At 48.3% G+C, this 14,503-nt stretch overlaps 1 protein-coding gene across 3 annotated transcripts in view; it reads left to right on the top strand.

Moving 5' to 3' along the window:
- Nucleotides 1-503: 503 nt before the first annotated feature.
- Nucleotides 504-14,503, top strand: part of LOC131670791 (oxidation resistance protein 1) — a 63,888-nt gene continuing 49,888 nt past the window's right edge. Inside the window, exon 1 of one of the 3 annotated variants that reach the window (XM_058946712.1) lies at nt 504-1,012. In XM_058946712.1, coding sequence (XP_058802695.1) covers nt 993-1,012 — 20 coding nt within the window. In that variant the 5' untranslated portion in view covers nt 504-992. Of the gene's footprint in view, nt 1,013-9,714; nt 9,853-14,503 lie in introns of those variants that run through there. The other 2 variants (XM_058946715.1, XM_058946711.1) reach the window with 2 other exon arrangements.

Below are 14,503 nucleotides of genomic sequence, written 5' to 3' on the forward strand. Positions count from 1 at the left end.
GCATTTTATAATTGATAAACTAATCCTTAGTAACATAAAAACACTTTCCACGATTTATTTTTAGCGTTACGCGAGTAATTATTGCCTATACCATGATTAAAAAAGATGGCAAAAATTCGATATTCCCGCCGTGTTTTTAAACCAAAGCAGCAATTAGCATACTGGTATATGCTAATATGCGATCTATAAATACTTCTACCGTACGTATAAATAATCCGTTCTTGGCCTTGTTGGCGGGTGTGCGAACTTGATTTTTTGTCATTTCCAATCTTCCTCCGATAGGTAGTTCAAAAATATAAGCCTCTCTCACTCTCTTGTGATTCGTCTGCTCGTTGATTTCGACAATAGCCAGTACATAACCTGAACAGTTTGCAACCGGTCCTCGTCAGATGTCAGCACGCGTGATTCTTGGGGCGCGATTAAAAGCTGCAGGCCGAGAATCCTAGAATCGTCCGTCCGAGTCTCGGTACTCACGATACGTACACAGTATATTAACGCGCCATTTGGTATAAACGTGATGGGAATGTCCCGAGTGGGTTAGAGAAGGATCTCTGATAAAGTAGTATAAACGTCAATCCTTGTTCTCTCATTCTCTCATCTTCGTATACACGTGTACACGTCGAAACATCGAGAAGTTTGCTTGGTGTTGTAATAAGTAGTGTGCGAGAGAAGGCAGAGTAAACGTGCGAAAGCGGCTGGAATTGTCAACAATCGATGATGGACTAGTGTAGTGCTACAACAACTTGAGAGAGGGAGAGAGAGAGAGAAAGAGACAGACAGACAGAAAGAAAGAGAGATAGAGATAGATAGATAGATAGATAGATAGATAGGGGTTGTGGATCAATCAAATCGATCGTAGTGAAAAGTAGGATCGGTCTATCTATCTTAGCAAGGTCGAAGGGGTGAGAGAAAGTATGTTCAACCGCACCTAAACGCCGAAACTCCTACCCCTCACATAGCAAAGACAGAAAGACAGCAGTAAGCCGCACAGCATGAGCGACGATACGAAAATGTGAGTACTGCAAGCTCTTGTGTGTTTTTTTCCTTCCAGCAGGAGACAAAAGGTGTTTGTTGCGCGCGGTGAGAGAGTATGTAAGAGCGAGAGGGGAGTAGGCCGATCGATTTTTCGGGCCGCGCGTACTACCACTACGAATGCAACGGCAGATTCTCAGGGTCATCGCAGTGGCAGCTGCTGCTGCTGCTGCTCTGCTACTTTGTAATTATAACGATGAAAAAAAAGGCATCCAAGCGTTCGCGAGTCAGGCGCAAGACATCTATTTTTTGAGGTTATGCTGCAGCAGAAAAAAAGACATACAGCGAGAGATATTTTATCCATCTACATACAGTTGTTCAAACAATTTCGAGTATTTAATTATCGTCATTGAGTGTAACGGTAGCTGTACGTGCGTAATCTTTATTTGCGCACGCTCTCTGTACTCGATGTTTCCAGGAGCGAGCGCATTTTTTGGCAAATATGTGCCATTTTAATAATCCACGGTTTTTCCCAACGAGAATTGCTGAAGATGGGTCGCGCGCATGAACACTTTCGCGACACAGACGCACGAGCATTAACATATCAAAGTGATTTACGCTTGGCGCGCCCGAGAAACGTGGATTGGTGCTTGCGCTTTGAATGTCTTGATTGATGTAACTTTTACACATGAAAAACTCCGTCTCAATTTCGTGCAATTATTGCAATTATTTAAAAATCGGCGTGTTTCCAGTACGAGCGACGCACGAGTATAACGCACGAGTGTAATGCACGGGAAAAAATGGGCAGCGAATAAATTGAGGCGTCGCTGCTCTGTTTCACACGCGAGTACGCACAGCGTTGAATTTAAAAACGGCAATTAGAAGCAACTTTTATCCCTCGGAACGAAGTGACGCGTAAATCAATTTCCCGCCGTGGTGCGCGTTCCTGTTATTGCGAGCGCTCGCCGTTCTCGCGTTACGAATGCCTGTTTATCTCGCATTCCTTAATAAAGACCAAGGAATACCAGCGCGACTTCTTTTCTTCTTCTCCTCTTATCTTTGCAATGGGCGGGAGGAGAATTTGATTTTCCCAACGGGAAGCCAAAAATTGGTATTCCTTGGGGTGCTTGAAAGTTGACTCGTCTTGCGCGCGCGCAAAAATAAGCGTAAACGAAATACGCCCGGAATGCTTTAATCGGCAACTCCTACTCGGACATAATCATGTCAACTCATCGCATTATATGCGTCTGTCCGTTTGACGCGGTCGCGATGACACGAAGTGAGTCGCACTACACGCGGATATCTGATATTAACATCGACGTAGAGTTTCCGCGTTGAGCTTACAACAGGGAAATTGAAGATATTTTATCGTGATTATCATCGCTTTAATCAATATCATCGATCGATGTTGTACAGCAACAATAGTCAGCAGTGCTGCATTCTAGAAAATAATAGCCAAATGTGTTTGCGTGTCTATTGTTTATCGAGAGCTACGTTGTCAATCTACCTCCACGTTACTTGGAAAGTAATTTACGCACCTCCGTGAACTGGACGAGTGCTGTCTAATTTGCGCGTCGCGTGGAGTTTCGGGATACAAAAATTACTCGAATGACTATTGCCGATCATTTGGAATTTCCAAGACAACAATCATGAATTGTTTAACACAACTTTTCTTCCATCAAATGGCACTGTGACGATGGTAAAACGTTACGTGTATTTTAACGATCGAACAAAGAGAAGGGAAGCAACAGTCTGGCCCGCGGCCGCGCGCTGCAAAGCTGGTTGGACCGCAGCGGCGATTCAACGGGGGCCGCGTTCGCGTGGAGAAAGCCGCAGCCGAAGCGCGCATTCTTTCGGGGAAATGTCGTCGAAATCATCTTGCTCGCACGGCCGATCGAAACCTCGAGAAGGCCGTGCATCGGGAGAAAAACGAGGGGTGGGGCGCAACGAAGACGAAAGTGCAGGTGTACTTTCGCTTTCGCACGCGGATGGCGTCTAATCGATGCTTTTGCGCGGCGAGGGAGCGAGCGAGCGGCCGGGAACGCGAAAATGTCGCCGGAAATCCAGGTCGGCGCGTATCGACCTCACGGTCTCTCGCACACAAGCCGACGGCGTTCGACGGGTTCCGGACCGCGGAAGAGTCGCGGAACGGCGTGGCGCGCGCGAGCCAAGGGGAAGTCAGAGAATTGGCGCAGGCTCGGGCCGAGCAACAGTCAAGCGACGCGAGGCGCGCCGCGTAAACGATTGGCAATCGGCTGTTCGCTCGCGTGTGCGCGCAATCGACTGCCCGTCACGGCGCCCATAGATTCTTCATGCCGCTCGATTTCCGAGGACGAACGAACGGGCTCGTCGTACAGCGGACAGCCGTCGCGATTATCGCGAGCGCATCGATCCGCGGACCGGCAGCGAGGCAGGAACGCGTTGCCAAGTGATCGAGCTCAACGTTAATCACGACCCGCGGAGAGAGAGAGAGAGAGAGAGAAACTGCGTCCTATCATATCCTCGAGGCGGTGTATTTATATCTTTTCTCCCCCTCGAGCGCGGCCTCGTTTTTTGAGGTCGAACCGGACCCCGAACAAAAGGAGGAGTGTCTCACTCGTTTTTTTTCCATCGTCCGTGTTTACATCGATCTCCTTCCCTCTCTGTACACACGTAAAAACGAGAGAGAAGCATGCCTTTATCACCATGTATAATGCATCGGTTGTTCTACGCATCTTCTATAGTGGAATGGATTGCAGTGTATAGTCGTTGTATGCATGGTATAATATAGGCTAGTTTGCTGCACAGAGACAGAGAGACCGAGGACTTTTTTCTCGAGAAGTGGGCAGCGTTCATGGGATACCTATAGCTGCATAGTTTCACTTCGACTTAGTTTAGTTGCAAACGTGTGTAATCAGTTTAACCTCATTTCCCGAGAGCGTTATGCGCTGGGTGTATCCGTGTGTGCGTCGGACAAAACACAAAGTTCAGACATTGAAATTGACATTATCTTTTCGTGTGCTCTTTCTTCCATTTTGTATTAAAACTACATTGTTGATTGCACTTACTTGACTCGCGCACAGAATGCTGTCATTGGCGTAACTTTCAAGCCAGAAAATACCACTTTTTGTTCTATTAACGGTGAGAGAAAAAAAAATGATTGCGTTTTCACGTCAATCGGGGATGTTGTACTTTTCAAACGCGAACTCGCCTAGATGGATATGCGCACAATAGGCGAAGCTATTTATGCATTGAAAAAAAAAAGCGCCATTCTTGTGTTTTTAAGCTTCGACGATTGGCGATAAAAGTACATCAACGCCATATCCAAGCCCTCTTCCCTCGACAATATTTCATCGCTGAACGGCGTGGAATAGGAGAAAAAAATAGAACGAGAGAGCTGGCTTTACGCACGTAAGTGGCGTCGCTGCGATCAAAAGCTCTCTCTCTCTCTCTGTCTTTTCTCTGCGAAATAATCCCCGTAAAATCCAATTAGCTCTTAGCAAAAGGGGAACTTGGCTCGCGAAAAGAAAGAAAGAGGAAAGGAGGAGGGTGTGTGCCCCCGTATTATGAATTAAAATAATGAGCGCGTAAAAATGACAGTATGACGGTCCGCGGGTGATGTAGCACGTTTCTTCTTTGTCGATTTTCCTCTAATTAAAAAAGCGGACTGGGCGGGCAAAAAAGGGTGCGCTTTTTTTCATGTTTTTTTTCAACACCCTTCGCGTGCGCTTACCGCAAAGTAGTCGCGTTGCGTAAGGCGAGCGTTAATTTTCCAAACAAGGCAGCAGCTCGCTCGTTATTTTCTTTCCTCTTTCCTTTTCGAGTATCACGCGCGAAATGGCTCGTCGAAATTCGTCGACTTTGCTCGACAAAGCGAGCCCCGACAAACGGCACCGAGATTATTGACCCGCGCCGAACGGGCTCGTCCCGGCGAGTTGACTGCACGAGTAATTCGACAATTTGTTATTCGAGCGTACGTTCGTTCGACAATGAAAAATGCATCCCCTTCCGAGAGATAATTTATGCGCAGGCGAGTAGCGTTTGATCAGATATTCTCCGCCACAAAGGTACGTGGATTTTAGGAATGCACGGCGTAAACAGGCGACTATATACCATGGCTCAATCAAAAACGAGAGCCATAGGATAAACGAGCTGGCTGTCATAGCGATTAATGTCATACAGTTCTCTGCCTCGCGACTTACCGGCAACACTTGGGGCGCAACAATGGCCGCCTTCGCCTACCATTGACCGTATCAATGTTTCCCCTTTTGTTTTTTCTCTCGTCCTCTTTGCAAATCGATGCGGAGCACCTTTCTTTTTAAGAAAGGCCGTCGCTCTCGCGCGGCCTTATCCGCGCTTCTGCTCTCTTGCGACGGACTCGCATTTTAATATCCTCGCGAGAGCAGAAAAGAGAAGAAAAGTGCGCACACGCGGCGCGAATATGAATTCGCTGCTCGACGACAGATAAGGCACGTACCGCGCGTGTCGCGTCATTTTTTTTTCCTTCTTCTTCCAAATAATTCTGCGGAGTCGTGCATAATGAAGGGCTTTCGCGGCCACCGCCGCGTGTGTTTCTCCATTTTTTTTCTCCCTGGCGTGCGCTGGCTTTCTGTATTTGCCGCCGCGGAACAAAAGGGACTCGCAATATAGGTGTTTTTTTTTCTGCGAAAACTCACTCGCGCGCTTATCGTTTGCTCTCCTTTTAATATTTAATAACGCACGAGAGGGTAGCCGAGTGACATTTTTTTTTATTATCATTTTGCAGCGCGTCTCTCGTGCCAATATATGAAGCATTGCACACTAGGCGAGAGTTTTGCGAGAGTGGAAAAACGTCATATTGACTAGAGTGCGCATAATGACAAAGCGAGTAGAAATGGGTACGCAACTTCTTGATAGCCTCTGCATTCATGAAAGTGGAAAGGATCTCGGATGTACGCGCGATATAATCGCAGAGAGAGAGAGAGAGAGAGAGAGAGAGAGAGAGAGAGAGAGAGAGAGAGAGAGAGAGAGCTCGTAAAGGAATCGTGGAGTAGAGGCGAGTACGCTCGCGATAGGGAGACTCCTTATTCTTTTTTTAGAGCCCTCATGTAGATAAGAAGACAGTGAAGTGAGCTGCAGCTGGCGTCTCAACGTAATTTTCCACGCTCAACGGCTTATTCGCGCTTTGTTTAGCAAGTAGCGCTTGTTCTTTTTATCGGCGAGCCAGAGAGAAATGGCCGCGATCGATATACAGAGCTTTTATAGGCTTTTTTCTAAAGCTCGCGGATGGACATTTTTCGTGTCACGCGCGACACTCACGATTTAGAATATTCTGGAGCTACTCTATGAAGCTTTGTTTATTCGCCTCTGTTTTTCCCCCCTTTTTTTCGGCGGCGTAGAGAGATGGAATCGGCTTGCGAAATACCTCTGCGTAGGTATTTACAATTTTATGTTTTCCGTTCCGTTTGGCGAAAGCTCGCGCAGCTGTCGAAAGCTTTTTGCTCTTTTTACACTGCTCTTACGTCACGAGTATCCGTCTCCGTTTCGCACTTGCCGTAGTGTACGAAGCGGCCAAGTTTTTCTCGAAGGATTACGTACTCGAGCCACGAATGCTACGACGGATTATGCCCTTTTACGCGTTGTTTATCGACATCGAATAATATTCCGACACAATATGCATGCAAATGCAAATGGACTATAAAAACGGAAAGTCTACTGCGTAGTTTGCATCACTATACTCATCATCCTTTTTGATTAATGTACGTATTCCACGGCAATCATGCCTCTTAACAGCTAAACACGTTTCTTTCACCTCCCTCTCTCGAAGGAAGTTTCATCGTTCGCTAAAGGAAACACTGTGCACACTTACACCAGAGATCTTATATTCCACTCAAGTTATTAGCCCCGTTGAAACCAGCAAACTAAAATAGTGCACAGGCGATAAAAAAGAAAAAAAGCCATGGGAAGTATCATCCTTACGGGACGTTCCAAGGGGAAAAATAGAAAACGCACGGTTGTTTCTCCCCTTTTTTTACTTCACGCGTACGTCGTCATCTTGCTGGATGGATCCCGGCGGATAGATTTGCCGATCTCGTGGGCGTTATAACCTCGCGCGCCGCGATCGTCAAACTTTGAACTTTAATGGTATTTACGCTGACGGCCGAAAGACGAAGCTCTCTCTTGGAAGAAAAACAACGAAAATAAAAAAAGAAAATTAGCCGGATGATCGATAAACCGTCAACGTGCAGATTCACAATAAGCTACTCTTTTTCTTCCGTGGAGTATACAATGGAGCCTTCCCTCTACGAGAGAGAGAGAGAGAGAGAGAGAGAGAGACAGTATCGACCCGAGCTCTCGACTCTCCTTTTATGTAATACGCAGCGCTAAAAGCGTTACGCTAGGTACATCCGCGATGAGCATATATTCCGCAAAGCCTTTTTTCCCTTTTCTCTCTTATCAACGACTTTAAAGCGCTCGTTATTTCGCTGCGTTCCCGTGGATAACCGGTGCACAAGCTGCCATAGACACGATATCAGAGCGCTGAATTAAATATATGTCGCGCTTATTTTTAACGCGTATGGAAGCTATTGTAATAAAAAAACGGCCGAGCGACGCTCGGTCAGCGTGGTATTTTCAGTTTGTCATTACCTGCCAATGCACTGTCCAAGTGTTAAGAGGCCGATTACGCTCCAGTTAGACGACTATCGGAGATAAACACCTACACTCGCGGTTCTCCATTCCCGAGACTCCTAATAGTGTCGAGGCATTCGCAGAGCCATCACGAACGGTTTGGTATTTTGCTAATTCGCATGAAAACGATTGACGCACTTGGCGAGGTCCATTCAGCGTTAAAGCTCCTTAGAGCGGCAAGTTGCAACGTCGTCAAAAAGTTGCGCAAACAAAAAGCTAGGACTGAAAAGGTACGAGTGACGAGGAGAGAAGCTCTCGGTTAGCAGCAATTAACGTAATCACAGGAAAATAGCTGTCGCGACGTAAGGTAGCGCTGGCACTCGTGCAACGCGTAGCAAACAAGGGCGAATGCCGTCTCGGTCGAGTGGCCGAAATGAGAGGGAAATGCCGAGAGCTCGTCACTCGTCGGCAATGTTGATGCACATTTAATCATCCGTTAAGGTGCCTAAAAAGAAAGAGGCAGGGGAGAAACGAGCAGCGCAAAAGCAGAGGAAAACAGAGCGATGCAAGGCCAAGCCTAATGAGAACTCGGCGAGAAGGTCGTAACGTATCCTTTTGTTGTTCGCACACTGCACTCCCCTTAATTATCGCCTTTTGTTCCGAGAGGTGCACGACCCGTCCGCTCGACCGAGCCGCGAGAGATTCGTCGTCGATTTCGAGCTTGCGCGATAAATCAGCGGCGGAAAAAAGGGTAGGACGGGGGGGGGGGAGGACGAGACTCTGTCGATATATCGGAGGGTGCGACCTTGCGAGCGGCCGCTCGACTTTCATCGCCTTTTCACCTGCCTGCTGCCTGCCGAGGCTGCCTCCTATCGACCGACCACCTCTCTTAATCCGAAGACGAGCCCTATCCTTCCTCCTGCCGCGCGCAACCTTGAATCACTTCCGACGCGCGCGCGGCTTCATTTTCACCGCCCGCGCCTCTCTACCCCCGACTTTTTTCCTTGTCTTTTTTGTTTTTTTCTTTTTTTTTCTTTCATTTTGCTCTTCGTTCTTTCTTCCCCTCTTTTTTTCGGTGTTCAACGAACTCTCGCCCGCGGCAGCGTCGATCACCGCGCGGTGAAAGTGAGTTTCGCCAGACACTCGGCCTATTGATTTCTTTTCTTTCGCGCGCTCTAGATAGCGCTCAATGCTCAATCAATGTTGCATGCGAGATAGTTACTGCGCAGTTTTATGCATGCGTCCCTTCGACCTGCTGCCTCGGCGACACTTATTGTGTCTTTTCTCCTGTTTCGCGCGAGCGCTTTTGTTGTTTAGCTTTTTACATTGTATTTTTTATCTCTCTCTCGGCATAAATTAACAAAATTCTTTGTTGAATTATCTATGCGCGCGCACTCGCGCGAACAATGTGTGTGCGCGCGAGAATAATAATCTCCGTTTTTCGTATCCGATAGCGCACCACGCGCATCCTCTTCTATTTCGCGAATATATCGGCGTGATACGTCCGATTTGAAAAATCATCGTGCCGACCCTTCAGCGATAAAGAAAAAAACCGTTCGCGAAAGTGCCGATTAATTCGAGCTTCGCGAACACAAAAAGAAGGGGCAAGAGATCTACGCCCGTGGAGGTCGCGAGCTTGCATCAGCCGCGGAAAGGAAAGGAGGAAGGATGTATCCGTGAGTAAATAGCTCGTAGACAATGAGGCCGAACAAAGCTCGTCGGATCGTTTCGGCTTTCTTCCTCCCGCAGATACACAACACCTGGCCTACTTAAGCTGTCGCACGCGTGGCCTTTCCAAACACACGCGTATACGTATAGCTGACGAAAAAGCTGGGACAACGTGTCAGCGCGATAACGTCGGCGGCGCTGCTAGTCCGAGCGAGTGCTTGCTCTTCCCCTCGAGGATATTTCGTCTCGTATGCACTTCGGCTCGGCGCAAAGGAACGAATAAAGGCAACCGGCTTCCTCGGTATCGTGACCTCGGCGTGCGGATGTACGCGGTCGGCCAGCCGATTTCAATGGTTATAATCGGCGGGAACGGAGAGGTGGCGGGCGCGCGGCAGCAGTGCCGCCGCGCGGGGGCGCACGACCAAGCAGCCAACCCCTCGAGAGCAAGTTGCGCGTCGGCCTCTCTCGCTAGTCACCTCGCGACTATCAGCCTGCGAGCAGCTGCCACCGCGTTGCGCTTTTTCTTACGCGCTCTTTACAGTCGATTACGTATTGCGAGTGTGGCCGCTTTGTTTTCTTCTTGTTTGTTGTAAGCAGCGGATCTCCGACGGATTTCGCACACCGGTGAGATATCATTCTCTCCCTCTTTTTCTTTTCTCTTTCGCAAAGAGGATCGTTCAGCTTGAGAGAGCATTTACCCCCTTGATGTCTGGGAAAAGTGGCTTGTTTTTTCGACGTATCTCGGGACGAGATTGCTTGTTCTGGGATGGTCTCTTCCTATTCAACTTAAACGTGCACGAGAGTATTATTCGTTCATTATACGGGAGGACTGTAGAACGAAAAATCTCTTTCTTTTAACTTTTAGCGCATTCTGGGACGGACATTAATACCAGTTCGCTGCGTAACCGTAATTCATTAGAAAACAGTGCAGCATTAGTGCTCGTCTGCCTTTGAGTCAAAAATCAGCATGCGCGAGCTTCATTAGTTTTTCAACTTCAATTTCCACGCATCGAATTCATTTTCCATGGACATATGAGGTGTACGATTGTTTGAATTGAAATCTCGCCACCTAACTGGCAAGGGAGGGGAGAGGTGACAAACTCCCTTAATCGTGTAACATCAATGCACTCAATCCATGAACTTGCCGCTATAATTACAGTCGAACGAATCACCCTCTAACTCCGCGTGCAGACTTAATCATCTCTCCTTCCCTCCTTCCTGTCTCTCTCTCTCTCTCTCTCTCTCTCTCTCTCTCTCTCTCTCTCTCTCTCTCTCTCTCTCTCTCTCTCTCTCTCTCTCTCTCTCTCTCTCTCTCTCTCTCTCTCTCTCTCTCTCTCTCTCTCTCTCTCTCTCTCTGTTATAATTTACTTTTTCATCGAAATGCGCCTTGTATATATATAGATACGCACACGTTTGATCGAAAAATAAATGCATCTGGTGCGAGTCACGGCTTCGTGTTGCGGCTAATCAATGAGCGCGATGTGCACGCCGAAGTAAGGGGATGTTCCTCGTGACTAACGGATCGAGATATAAAAGAAGAACGTCTGTCAAGTGCTTTTTCTCGCTCGGGAAGCTCAAGAATTTAATGGAAATAAATGATTTCATTCGTTTTGACATGCGTTACGCTCGAAAATTAATTATTGCAATAGAGGTAAAAGTAGTTACAAAAGATCGTTTGCCAGAGGTGCCATTTTATAATCCATTAAACTCACCCATTCCAATCGATGAAATTGGGAATTTCCGTGGCGAAAGGCGAAAAAAGTAATCTTGCTATCCCGTAAAAGTGCCAAGTGTCTTCTCCGCAAGTCTGCTTTGGTAGAATAATCGGTCTAGAAGAGGTATATCACCAAGAGTCACACGGTACCGCAGGAATAGACTCGCAAATACACCAAACTGGCGCAAAGCCGGATTATAATAACAAAGCATCGCTAATACACACAGTATGTGCATACACGCGAAAGCTCGCGCGCGCGCGCGCGAGCGCGGCCTTGCCGAGGGAAAAGTTGTCAGTTGGGAAAAATGGCCTCGGAAACTTTTTTCAACTCCTTGAAATTCAAAAATCTTGCCTCGTCGTTTGGCAATTAAGAGGCCTCGCGTTCGCCGACGACGACGGCAAAGACAAAGACTCTTGACATTGAGCCAACGACTGAGAGAGAGAGCACTCCACTCCCTTTTTTCCTCGTTTTGCCAAGGTACTCTCGTAGAATCGCCGGGAATCGATGTGCGCCGACGGCCGGCTCGCTTGATTAATTGAAGCCACACGAACGCGACCGACGTCTCGCCGAATCACGCGAGCGCGCTAGGCGGCAGTTTCCTCTTCATTTGCCGTCAGCATTCTCTTTGCGGCCACGTTTGCGCGGGCGCTGACAAACTGATAGCGATTGTCGCTCTTGCGAATGGCGCCTCGTCGAGCAGTCGTTGCGTCGCCGTTTCGTTCAATTCCGTGAAAAACGATCGTCCCGTGACGAGGCCCGCAGACACTCGTCAACTTCGGTCTCAGCCAATCTCTCTAGCTTTTGGCATCGATCGTGCCACGTCGATTACAGCCTGCCGACTCGCAGTGTCACGCGCCAATTTTACAGGCGACGCCTGGCCGATGGGATAGGAATCGTTCGTCAGACGCGATCCTCCAGCTTCATTTACATCGCACACCGCGGGACACCAGACGCGTCCAACTGCGCTGGACGCGTCTCTTTCGTTCGCGCGTAGGCGCCGCGACCTATCGATTGTCAAAACTTTCACCAAGCCAATTTCCCGCCGACGAGCACGAACGCAGTGCCGCGCTCATTGTCGCGTCGCCGAGTTGTAATTTTCGAAAACGCCATTCCCAATAGCAATATTCATCCGAGTTTCTCTCCCTGTCTGGCGCGCGACGTCGCCGCCGCGGAACAACTGCATTTCTCTCTCGAGCCGTGGCAGCGCTTACGGCGCGAAATCGTTGGGAGCACGGGGCTGTCGAATAACAATAGCCGAGGCCATCGAGAGAAATTTGATAAGGAAATTCATTAACGCGCGGCCTATTTTCCTTCGCGTGCGCACACGCCCAGGCGCGGTCCGCGACGTGATTTTCGGTCGACGCGCTTGGTACGTTCTCGCGATCGATGCCTCTCCTCTGCCGATATCAGTCGTCTTAGCGAATCGTCGATTACGGACGTTGTATCGCGGGAAATTAGAGAGAAAGCAGGGGGTAGGCGAGGATCGCCGATCGTAAAAAAGAAAGCTGTTTGTGCCTGTTGTTTGTGAGTAAACTTAGATTCAGCTCGTAAATTCGCGCGGCGAAATTTTTCGTTGGCTTTTGATGGCGCCGTCTCGATCCCACCGGAGAGACGATGTGCTTGTTGTATCAGGAGAGAAGCAGGCCATTAGAAACAACTGCTCCCTAGCGAGATCCTCGAATAGGCACCTTAGCATGTAAATTTCAAGGTCGCGAGTCCGCTGTACGAGCCGATAAGCAGGTCGATCGAGGTACCGGCGAAAATGCGTTTTCTTTTCGGAAAGCTCTCCTTTCGGCGGTCGCACGCGCGTGTCGCTACGCTAAGAGGTCACCTTCGGCCGATCAGCCCCGAGAAGCGATCCTCGAGATTCCCTCGCCTTTTTGTTCTTTTGTCGGAACGAAAGCCGTTCGACAATTAGCGCTACTGTTGTGAGGTCGACGAAAGGTGAATAAAACCTAAGTGGCTTCCCTATCTAATCCAATATGGCGGATGAGAAAATTAGCTGCTGGCGTCACGTCTTTCTCACTCTCTCTCTCTCTCTCTCTCTCTCTCTCTCTCTCTTTCTTTCTCTTTCTCTTTCCCTCCCTTTTGCTTTTTTTCTTTAAAAAGAAGTGAGTCTACCAGGTAAAAAACTGTCTTAATGGACGTTTCAATCATCTACTCATCGTTAAATCGGTTTTATTCGCTTGACAATTAAACGGTAAAAGGAAATTACACGCCTTAACGGAAAGCAAGATAATTCGATGAGCCTTCGCCGAGTAGCGCGCGAAGAAGCTCGGGCAACATCATTGCGCGACGATTGGAATTCTGGCGGACAAACCGTTTTGCGCGAAAAAGTCTATTTGACGCGCGCGTCTAACAAGTTGCCGCGGAAGATATCTGAATAAAAATTCAACGCGCAGGTTCACGAGAGAAAGCTCGCGCGCGCGCAAGCTTTAATTGGATGGAGAAGGTAATCGAAGCGGTAAGCCAATTAAAACGACGCTGGTATGTTGCAACGAAATTGCACGTGTGTTGCCAAGGACGTTGGGCGTGTCCTCGCAATGGGCGAGAAAAAGGTGCTATTGGTCGTCATGATTCCGGAGAGCTTAGCGTTTCTGAAGATGTGACCGTAATAAGGTTATCAAAGTTAGTGTTGATGGCGCTATAGATACAGAGAGAGAGAGAGAGATGCCTTTTCAGAAGAAGACCATATCGATTAGAGCTTTTGATGTCCGCGTTCACCGGCCAAAGTTTCAGTTGATCCCAGGCACGGCCGTTTCCCAAGAAACACGCTTGCGAGATGTTTCCGGGCGTCGATTTTTCGCCAGGCAATTGTGAGAACTCGTTGCTCGCCCATGTCGATTCTCCAAAGAGGAAACGCAGGATCATCAATAACATTACATCCGCCGCAGACGAAAGAAATTGTTGTATAGATCGCGGCTATAAGAAGAGAGGTCATTGCGAGGAGCTAAGCGTTTGATTGACGAGGCAAATATTAGCTTTCTCCGGCACACGGCAAGCGAGGTTCCAATGCGACGTTCCGTTCCGCTGCCGTAGCGTCGTTGCGCCAACGGCTGACTATGCCCGGACTTCTTCTACTCGCGAGCGTAGCCACCGCGTTATTCCGCCTTCGTTTCTGCTGCACTTTCCGAAACTAAGACTTTGCGCGTACTTAATGAAACTGCTCTATTTATCAACGAAAGGCTGGACAAAAAAAAGCGAGGGAGAAGGCAAATTCAGGAGAGGATTGCGAGTCTCGTGCGAAAGGGTAATTCGATCAGTGGGTGGCTGCTGCCGGAGCATGCTCGTGCCAATTTTCAATTCCTAGCTAGAGCCACATCGTTGGATTAAAAAAAAAAAAAAAAAAAAAAAGCGAGAAAAACGGGGGGAAAATTTTCGCTGACTGCACGCGCGCGAAGCCTGGGGGGTGAGCTGCTCCTGACAATTTGCATTCTATGTGAGTTATTGACGCTGCAGCAGCCATACGGTCAATGCTTTTTTCCGTCGGTGTAATCACCAGGAAAATTACGAGCGCAATTTTTTCTTTTCTTCGTTGCAAGAATGTCAATCTAACTTCT

This window comes from Phymastichus coffea, unplaced genomic scaffold (assembly GCF_024137745.1).
Source record: "Phymastichus coffea isolate CEN01 unplaced genomic scaffold, Cenicafe_Pcof_1.1 PCOF00116, whole genome shotgun sequence".
In the NCBI taxonomy this organism is placed as follows: domain Eukaryota; kingdom Metazoa; phylum Arthropoda; class Insecta; order Hymenoptera; family Eulophidae; genus Phymastichus; species Phymastichus coffea.